Source organism: Gastrolobium bilobum, unplaced genomic scaffold, assembly GCF_033153095.1.
Source record: "Gastrolobium bilobum isolate Gb01-03AN ecotype WA unplaced genomic scaffold, APGP_CSIRO_Gbil_v1 utg4377, whole genome shotgun sequence".
NCBI lineage: Eukaryota > Viridiplantae > Streptophyta > Magnoliopsida > Fabales > Fabaceae > Gastrolobium > Gastrolobium bilobum.
Genome location: NW_026895684.1, coordinates 915831 through 926518, shown reverse-complemented (window position 1 = coordinate 926518; position 10688 = coordinate 915831). Strand labels below are relative to the sequence as shown.

General features: G+C 34.4%; 2 protein-coding genes across 6 annotated transcripts; one reads left to right on the top strand and one right to left on the bottom strand.

The window, feature by feature from the left end:
• Positions 1–210: 210 nt before the first annotated feature.
• Positions 211–3971, top strand: LOC133291300 (transcription factor TGA1-like). 5 transcript variants are annotated; one of them, XM_061489569.1, is made up of 9 exons: positions 244–346; positions 488–665; positions 760–834; positions 916–975; positions 1075–1152; positions 1270–1333; positions 1484–1755; positions 2424–2651; positions 3438–3969. In XM_061489569.1, the coding sequence occupies exons 2-9, from the start codon at positions 501–503 to the stop codon at positions 3585–3587; spliced, it is 1092 nt and encodes a 363-aa protein (XP_061345553.1). In that variant the 5' UTR covers positions 244–346; positions 488–500; the 3' UTR covers positions 3588–3969. The 5 variants fall into 5 exon arrangements, with proteins under 5 accessions (XP_061345561.1, XP_061345536.1, XP_061345544.1 ...); XM_061489577.1 differs by having other exon boundaries at positions 211–654; positions 758–834; positions 3438–3971; XM_061489552.1 differs by having other exon boundaries at positions 211–659; positions 3438–3970.
• A 2014-nt stretch (positions 3972–5985) lies between these two features.
• On the bottom strand, positions 5986–9826 carry LOC133290455 (alanine--glyoxylate aminotransferase 2 homolog 1, mitochondrial). The gene is made up of 9 exons (XM_061488537.1): positions 9511–9826; positions 8926–9156; positions 8395–8565; positions 7672–7815; positions 7396–7575; positions 6850–7075; positions 6484–6597; positions 6307–6393; positions 5986–6199 (listed from the first exon to the last, which is right to left on the bottom strand). Exons 1-9 carry the CDS (start codon positions 9739–9741, stop codon positions 6156–6158), a joined length of 1428 nt encoding a protein of 475 aa, XP_061344521.1. The 5' UTR covers positions 9742–9826; the 3' UTR covers positions 5986–6155.
• Positions 9827–10688: the final 862 nt, after the last annotated feature.

The window sequence follows — 10688 nt, the reverse complement described above, 5'->3', positions numbered from 1 at the left end:
TCAAGCTTTCGTCTCACCATTATTGGGGCTCAGGATAGGTTTTTCAATTGGAAGAGATTCCATTGGATACTAGTTTGCGTTGGGGATTTGTTTTTTTTTTTTTTTTTTTTTTTTGCGAGGAAAAAAGTCTTCTCATTTCTCAAAGTACCTTTCAAAGGTTCACCCTTTATTTATTCATTTATTTTAATTTCCTTTCTTTTTCTTTCTAATTTTAAATATTTAATTGCCGAGGAAAACGAGGATGAACCAAGTACGAGAACAAGATAATAAAAATACAAGACAGCTTTATTTTTTTTTAGGAACTAGTTGCTTGTGTTGCGCGCTTTCTATGATTTCACCTTCACCGGTTGTTTCTTCTTCTGCTTCTGTAATCATTTTTGTTTTGTCCTTAAAAAAGTGTGTATAACGGTTTGGTTTTGCTTTCGCGTACGTACCAAAAATGATGATTTTGGTTGTTGCCTTTTGTTTTGTTTTGGATGAGGACTAGTATCCTAGATAGCATGAATCCTTCATCTTCACAGTTTGTTTCCTCAAGAAGGATGGGTGTGTATGATCCTATTCACCAAATTACTATGTGGGAAGAAAATTTCGAAAGTAATGGTTATTTAAGTGCATCCACGTCCTTAATTGATGAAGGGAACATGAAGTTAGATAATCAGGTTCAGGTGCAGGTTTATCAAATTTATGCTTTGTCTTTTGCAAATGATAATGCCTACTTTTGCCTATTAACTGTTTTCTTTTATGCTGTTTAATACACAGTCAAAGGATGCTTCTCATGGGATATTGGGAACACCTACGAAGTATGACCAAGAAGCCAACAAACTTACTAATAAGGTAAGACCATGTTTTTCTTAATTTTCGGTGAAAAAAGGAAAAAAGAAAAGAAAAGGGAATTTAACATGATGAAACATGCAGATACAAAGACGTCTTGCACAAAATCGAGAGGCTGCTCGTAAGAGTCGTTTAAGGAAAAAGGTTTGAAGGTTTATGCACTGAAAGATATACCAATTACCAAACATGCAACAAGTGTTTAGATGTACTAATTTTCATGTGATTTCTGATATTTCCTTATAGGCCTATGTGCAGCAGTTAGAATCATGTCGTTTGAAGTTGATGCAGTTAGAGAGAGAGGTAGATCATGTTAGACAACAGGTGCTGTGAAGCTGAGTCAATTACTACTAGTCTCTGCTATGGATCACTTTATATTGTTCAATATCTACTTGTTTTTATTCCCTCTCTTGTCAATCTCTTGAGGCAACAAAACTGCAGGGATTGTGTATTGATGGTGGATTGGGTTCTAATAATCTGGGTTTTGCTGGCTCTGAAAATTCAGGTTTGTTTGTTGCTATTAATCTGCTAGTGCTAGATACTGATTTGACACTGCTCGAGTTTTCCTGTTAAATGTGGTTATTTCATATCTCGGTAATTTAATGTTCTCATTTTCAAAATTAATTTTATTCTGTGGTCAAAACAAAATTTACAGGAATAACAACCTTTAAGATGGAGTATGGAGAATGGATAGAAGAGCAAAATAGACAAATCTTGGAATTGAGAAGTGCTTTAAGTGCTCATATCGATGACATACAGCTGGAAACACTTGTAGATGGCATAATGAACCACTATTTCAAATTCTTTTGCATGAAATCTGCTGCTGCAAAAGCAGATGTTTTTTATGTTATGTCTGGTTTGTGGAAAACAACAACTGAACGACTTTTCTTGTGGATTGGAGGCTTTCGCCCCTCTGAACTTCTAAAGGTGATGCTTGATATCTAAACAATGAAAGAATTCATTTAATCTGAATTTGATTTGTACTAAAAACTAGGATGTTTGCCCATACAGCTTTGTGGGTTCTGTAACCAGATGTAGTAACAATATAAATGTCACTATTAATCTATATATGCAAGCTTGTTGTGAGAAACATTACACATTCACATTTATCACCGGAAGAGGGGAGGAGGGAAGTTTCTTTATTATTTGAAAATATGATTGGATGGTTTGCTTTATTTTTTCAATTTTTTCAATTTGTGCTAGTATTTTTATGTATCTCAGTACTTAACCTTAGTGTAAGCCATTCCACATGATGCTTACTAATGAACAAGTTTGCAATTTGTTTTGCACTTTAAGTAATAATCTCCTATTGATTCATTGAGAGAATATAGGCAAATTGACACTGAAGTAATTTACTACAGTTTTTATACATTAGCAAGATCTACTGAAATGCTTTTTGTACTTAAATGGTTATCACTCAGTGTCAGTGATTGACTCTGAAATGCTTTTTGTACTATAGTTGATATTTAGATTTTGTCTTGACTTCATACCTTTATTAGGATACATGATAAACTGGGGATTATTTCTGTTGCCATATTTCTACTATGGCATAATGTAAGCTAGTAATACCAATATTATTGCTATTATTATTGCAGATTCTGGTCCCTCTGTGTGAACCCTTGACAGAGGAAGAACGGTTAGATGCCTGTAGCCTTGAAAAATCATGCCGGCAAGCAGAAGATGCCCTTTCACAAGGTATGAACAAACTCCAGCAAATGCTTGCTGAAACTGTAGAAGCAGGACAACTTGTTGAAGGAACTTACATTCCTCATATGGCTACTGTAATGGAGAGGTCAGAAGCACTGGTAAGCTTTGTCAACCAGGTAATGTATTTCACTTTATTCATAGCCATTTACTTATCAATTTAATAAAACCTTTTTCATTCCATGTCATGTCAATCAAAGGATGCCTTGCTATTTGTATTTTTTTATACTAGTTTTAATATCAACACAGAAAAAGAAATATATGTATGTTTGCTGAGTAAATGTTCTTTGCATGAACCCAAAAAAAAGAAAAAAAAAAAATGTTCACTCAGAATTCCCAACATGTATTCGTTCCCGGAAGTGAATCATGTTACGTGTAAATTTTACGTGATAAGTTAGTGTGTAAATTCTATGTTTATCAGTTACATGCTGGGAAATAGATCTTCTCGTGTCTTATTTAACATGATTATTAACAAACAAATCAACTATGATGATTTTGCAACTTCTCCCAATATATTTTCTTTTTCTTTTCTTATGACTATTGATTCACTTTTGTATGATTAAAATCCTCCCATATAATATGTCATGTTGAATAACACATGAGAGGATTCACTTCTGTCAATACATGCTACATACCTTAAAATGGACTTATCATGGTACTTATAAATAACATATTAATTAGGATCACCAATGAGAACTTTTACATTTTGATAATGAAAAAGTCTCAAAATATATAGTTAATTGAAAACAACGATGATCCAAGCTAACGTGTCTAAGGGTAATTCAATATAAGAACATTGGTTTCATTGAAGTGTACGTAAGAATGTCTATGCTATCAAACCATTTCCACTTTAGAAAAGTTTAGGTTGGCTATTAGAAAATTGAAGCAAGCTTTATGTGAAACAGGCTGATCATCTAAGACAAGAAACCTTGCAGCAAATGTCTCGAATACTAAGCATACGTCAGAATGCTCGATGGCTGCTTACTTTTGGGGAATATTTTCAACGCCTACGGGCCTTGAGCAAACTTTGGGCTGATCATCCCACTCATGAGTAAATATTTTTACAATTGTTATGTAGTTATATTTTGAAACATTATATTTATGTAGTTATAAAAATAGTTATTATATCAGTAGCGCAGCATAAATCAAAAACCATGATCATGATTATGATCTATACTGGCTGCTACAATTTTTCCTGCAGTCTTGTGTTACGGAGAAGTAGTAAATATGATTAGGTGTGTGTGACGGGTCTCTATGGAAGTTGGTCATGTAAAATGTGTATAATGTACAGCTGCGTTTTTCTTTCTAGACATGTTTATCCTTTTAAGGACGTGCTCTCAGAAGCTCGTGTGGTAAATATTCGAGCAACTAAAGATAGTGACACTTTATTCAACGATGGCAGCTCAGTTGGTGGAAAGGAACTGAGTGAAGGAACTTCATTTGATCACCACCAATGCTATTTTGAGAAGGGGCATAAAACCTTAATCTTTGATCCATCTTGCACTCGGGTTTAGTCCCGTAGCATACTCAAACATTCAAAATTTATAGGCATATATGGGGGAAGTTACTCGGATCAAAAAGATAATTATGAGTGATATAAAAAGCAAAGAAAAGATAGTGACACTATTTTTCCATTTGAATATGACTTTAATTTGGGTTTAGTTTTTTATCCCTCATTTTTTAAAGTATCAATTTTATTTCTAGTCATTAACATGTCTTTGCTAAGTTATGATGGACAAACGGATTACCATATCACTATTGAGATCATCTTCTGTACATCTGTAGTAGGTACATCTGTCATTCAACAAGTGACATTTGGAAAAAAAAATATTTTTCTCTCCTTTCCATACAAACTTGACAGTCATTCTTCATTTTTTATTGAATAGATGTATTGAGTGAATAGTACAGCAGTAGTACCATAGATATTTCTATCACTATTGCCACATGTCAATGATAACAAACGAATAGCCGAGCTAGTTTTGTGTGCTCCGGACCCAAGAAAAAATTGATGGGGCGGAGGTGAGAAAAAGAGAGAAAAGGTTAAGGAAAGAGAAGAGAGAAGGAGAAAAAAAAATTAATTCGTGAGTCAATTTCTTAATAGAAGGACCATGGTGATATGAACCATATTAAAAATTTCGAATAGCCATGTTGCTCTTAGTGACTCTACGACATTTTCTTCTTGTCTGACCCTCACTTTAGCCTCATCGTCCTCTCCTTAGAATGTCCTTAAACACTTTGCACTATAGAAAAAAACACATAAGAAACATGCCAAAGCCAAACACAAAGTTAAACAAAGACATTGGATAAAACAATAAACTATCGAGTCATTTGAATTCATTGAGCAGAGTACCTACAAAATAATATATTGGGTTTGATGGTTTAAAGCATGGCAATTTCAGGATGTAGAATGTGTAGAGGATGTTGATTCAGTTTCTTTAAAATCTTGTTCCATCTTATACCAACTCGTCCTCCAATAAACTTCCCATTAATATTTTTTTTATTTTCTTGTCAAAGAGAACAACAGAGTATACTTTTTGAGAGGTTAGCGTTTATACTTGTTGACTCGGCCGTGCTAAATTGGACCACTACTCCACATCTTATAGAACAAGAATATTAACACTGTCTTAAATCGTTTATCGTTAGTCTTTTCATAAAACAAAGTAAAGCATTATATTTGGAAGTGAGAACTCCGACAGGTTACACGAGACAAATTTTTTATTGGTGCAGTTTGAGTAAAGTTACTCTTGCCTGTCATTGATTTCATGATTTGTTATGTACTAACTACTAAGCAGACGTAGCTATTCTTATTTTAGATATAAATTCATTTATTTGTCTTCTTCACCTTTCAACTTTAGCTTAAAATTCTAAATATGTTGTATGATATTGTGTTTGAAATTTGACATATCTAAAATCTCGCTTTGATTAAAAATGAGTTGAGTATATGTAAGTGAAAAAAAAAAAAATTGGATCAAAAAATTGTATCAAACCCACAGTCGCAATTTGTTAGTTAGTCCATTAAGATCTCCCTTACTTTTGAGATTCACCTGATTGCCTAATGAGTAGAAATAGAACCAATGCTTTGACTGGACCAAGTGTTTGAAAATAATGGTTGGCGCCCAAATTTATGACTAATCCATGTTGTGAACATTAACCAAGAATTAACTCTAGGTAATCCCACGAATACTTAGAAAGGCAAATGCTTGATGGGATAGCATACAAAGTTTGGGTTCACACTTGAAAGAGAGGGAATATTAGAAATTCAAGTGAGCGATGACATAGACTTTTTAGGTCTAGATGCGTGTCACATTCGTTAGTGTAATTTGTCACTTTTAACCAATTTAAGAAGTTGTCCTCTACTTTTGAGCTCCACTTGACCTCATTATAAGATCTTCATTATGGATTTAACACTACTCTTTAGATTGAATGCAGCTCTATGATGTTGTGAAACCCAAAATTATATACAATAATGTCCAAGAGAAGAACCCCCTCTTAGCATCGGGGTGAGCATTACATTATTCATAGTGACATCTGAAATTTAAAAACTTGTCAGTTGTGCTGCCTTGTGGCAATTTGGTTCCATTATCAAGGATATCATTTCCATGCAAGAGGGATGCATAATCATCTCACAACTTTGATATAGCATAGTCCAAGGCATCCACAAAAAATTCTGCACAAGAGGAGAACGATCAGTAAAATAACATTTAAGTAGGAGAAGGGTTCGAGAAAGAATCTAGAACCAGCATCCCAGTTAAGAGAGCAAGGACAAAATTATACCTGCATCATCTTTGGTGAAACACATTGGTGGCTTAATCCTAAAAACATTTCCGTGCAGTCCTCCTTTCCCAACTAGAATACCAAGCTCTTCAATTCATATGCGAGTAAACGGTTAGAATGTTTGGAAGATATTTTGAAAAAGAAGACGTCATATGCATGAAATGATTCTTGTCTTACCTCTAAGTTTTTCGAACAAAACAGCTGTTTCAGCCTTTGCTGGTGTCTTCTCTTTTTGATCCGTAACAAACTCTACCCCCACCATTAAGCCTCTTCCCCTCACATCTCCAATGACTGGCACATTATATAGTAATTATGAGAATAATCAACAACGTTGAAGCAACATGATATAGCTCCATACTGGCTCTAACATATCAATCCCTGACCCACATCAAGTAATGAAAGCCCCTCAACCCACAGTTACACGCCTCTGACTATTAAAGCATGTATGTAGATAGCTAGAAAGTGCAAACATGCTATAAAATAGGTGCATTACAAAAAGAAAAAACTAACTATTTATAGGATGTTAGATTCAAGATGACATACTTTCATGTCTTTGCATAAGCGATCTCAAACGCTCAAGCAAGTGAGAACCAACATCAGCACAATGAGCCTGACGCTTCTCCTTATCAAGAACCCTGAGCACTGCAAGTCCTCCAGCAGAACATACAGGGTTACCGCCAAAGGTATTAAATTGAATCTTCTGGGCCAGCACACTCGCAATTTCTGGAGTTGTAACTACAGCTCCTAATGGCAGACCGTTGCCAATACCCTGATACAGAAGATATGAAAGTTCAAAAGCCAGAACAATATATATTCAGACAGGAATGAAAAGAAAGCAGAAAATAAAATATATACTATGGTGAAAAGATAACAGAACATAATATCTTAAGCCAAAAATTAAAGGAAAAACTTGAAGCTATACTGAAAAGATATGCATACATAATGAACATAACATGAAGTTATGCTTAAAAAATATAGATACATAATGAACATCATAAGAGACAAATGATGGTGCACTTCAAACGCATGATTAAGGTGTCAAGGTTTGAGGAACTAGTAAAAAAAGACAGATGAGATGATGGTATAGACCTTTGCCATGGTTACTATATCAGGAATGACACCCTGTGTCTCAAATCCCCAATAATGGCTTCCTGTGCGGCCAAACCCAGTTTGCACTTCATCAGCAATGCAAACACCACCAGCCTTGTGTACAATGTCATAGACAAGTTTCAAGTACCCAGGTGCCAGTTCAACCGCTCCTCCAACTCCCTAGAGTAAACAGTGAGTAAAATCTAAACAAAAAAATAGACCAATGGAGTGTTCAAAATTCCGCTTTAAATCTTAAACATTATAGATTATACGTACCTGAATTGTTTCCGCTATAAATCCAGCAACTTTTCCTGAAGTTCCATAGTCAATATGGTCTTGGACATCTTTGGCATAACTATTAGCATCTGCGCCAAAGATTCCACGGTATGGATCTGGATTCACAACGTGATGAATTTCGCCCTATATTGTTTAAAACAATGTTGAGTATAATTATATTGCACCATCTTGAATAGAAAAATGAATACGAATACCACATCCACAATGGTATGATTAAAATTGGACTAGCTTGAAGTTAGTACTGGCAAATATAATTTTTTGCTGATTTGTTTCTGCATAAAAAAACTGAACAAAGAAAATCAATGATGAAAGAGTATTTCTGTTACAGATTTGAAAGTTTTCCAAATTGCAGTTTATCTAATTTCTATGATCATCTCACTGAATCCTCATAATAGACAAAAAAAGTCAAAAAGAGACAAATAAATTGACCAAAGTTGATTATGTTGAAAAGCACACTATAAATTTGGTTCTCAGAATCTTGAATTCCTTCTTCAGGTGAGTAAACACGTCGAGGAGAAAATAAATTACTACAGCTGCAACCACGAAATAGTTATTGAGTTTAAAAAAAGGGGCTCACAGGTTTTACTGCCGTAGTTGGTGGTATACATATATACTGCAGCTTATAATTCTGATTGAAATTTAAAATTGCCCTCTAAGATCAACCAACCAATTGAAATATTGTGATCAAATATACAGACACACCTCTGGTATTGGGTATTTCCAAGTGTTCAGAGCGGTCAGAGCCATTGTACTCGAACTCCCCCCATGATATGCATTCCTCAAAGAAATCATGCCAAGATTACCAGTATATAGACGGGCCATCAGCATTGCTAATTCATTTGCTTCTGATCCAGAATTTACAAAATAAACAACCTGCAATTTCAAATTGTGTATTTGAAAGTTGATGATTATGTTGCACATTGAATGAAATCTAGCACATTATAAAATTGAACATTTTGCTTCTCCAATGAATGCATGACATGAAGCAGGAAGGCATAATGACAAGGAAAAGAAGAAAAAAAATAAAATATAAATAATGACATGGAGAAACTGTCACTGTTTTGGAGGCATGGTAATGTTAAACTATATAAGGACTTAGTGCTAGAAACATGACATTTCAAGAAGGAGAGGCATTATGAAATCTTACAGTCATCATAATATTTTACAAAAAAAGTTCACTATATATAGAATTGAAGTAAGAATCTAGAAACAAATAATCAATAGAAAACTGACCTTGAGGTTTCCAGGCATTTTTGATGCCAGTCCCTCAGCAAAATCACCTATTGTATGATGTAGATATATGGTTGTAGCATGCTGCAGAAGTTTACTCTGCTCCATCACAGCATTCAAAACTTCAGGATGACAATGTCCGCAAGAGACAGTAACTATCCCGGCAAAAGCATCAAGATAACGCCTCCCACTCTCATCAAAAAGATATTGCATCTTGCCCTCCACAATATTGAGCTAAATATATACATAATTAAAATCTAAATCAGAAACCAATCATTCATAGTCCATAAACCACACTGAAGCATCAGAACTGAATCCACATCGTTAATTTTTCATCACACCCCATATTGACTTCACTTCACTCAAAGCATCAACTTCAACGAACAAAAAAAAAACATCATGGTAAATCTTTGCCTCATCAGAAAAGTTGTTGCCAGAAGTTAATTACAAACTGTCATATTTAATTGCTGCGTTATCAATTCATTATAAACTTTTTCATTATAGGACCAATACATTAAAAAATAAAAATAAAAGGGAAAAACAAAAGTTTCGAGGATGATAAGGTTGCTTTTAATTTTGGAGACTCACAGGTTTCTGATAGTAGTGGAATAAGGAAGGACCCAGGAACTTTTTCCTCTTGGCGAAGACCTCATCGGCCGATGGTCCTTTATACGGTTGAGGCTGGTGATCGAACGGCGGAAGCGACGGCGGCGTAACGACTTTGTGGGAGGCAGTGGCGGAGGTTCCGAAAGAAGAAAAGGTGCGAGTGTAGGATGCGAGGGACTTGGATCTCTTGCGTAGCACTTGCATCGCAGCCATGAAGGATTGGTATCTGAATTCAGTGAACTCAATTGGAATCTTTTTTTGTTGGGTTACTCACACACTAGTCACGTGAAATTATAAGCGTTTCAGCTTAGGAAAGCGTGAGAGTGAGAGTGCATGGCCATTGCTAGCTAATAGCACCTTTTTATGCTGAAATGAAAATGAAGTATGTCTTTGTTTCGCGTCCGTTAATGGAATCTCCAATTAATGTCGTCATTTATTATTATTATTATTATTCCGGATTTTGAAGAACAATTAAAAAGTAATTATCTTGCAGATTACGATATTTCAATTGAAAGTTGAAACACGTCACGTGAACAAGAATCTGCTAATTTAAATGTCGTACTATATATGGATATATATACGTGTCACGGTGTCAGCAATGTGAAAAAATGAAAATAATACTTTCTTTTAGAACAGTTAATTACAGGACTACTTCAATTTTTCTTTTTATTGAAAATTGCGTTAATAGATTTTTTTTTTTGAAAATTGTATGTCATTTCGAATGATGTAAATTTGTGTCATTTTACGTAAAAGAAAAAGATAGATCATAAAAGAAAAAATGGACAAAAATTTAAAGATGTGAGAGTCTCGTCTATTTATGAGAGTGAAATAATACAAGTTGTGTCAGTTAAAAAGACAAATATTTTTTCTCCATTTTTTTTAACCTTTGTTTATTAACATATTACATATTTGTCTCCGGCTAAGCCAATCTGTTGCATAATATTAAATCTTTATAAAGTATGATAGTTCTTGGAATATGATTGTGGATATATTTTAGGAATATATTTAGTGAGAAAAGTGTGTATCATTTTAAAGAATGTAAAGTTATGTCATTTTAAATGAGAGAAAGAAATAGATAAAAAAGAAAAGAGTGTGGACAAAAAAATATAAAGATGTGGGTCTCATCTCTTTGTGAGTGAGATGACACAAGTTGTGTTATT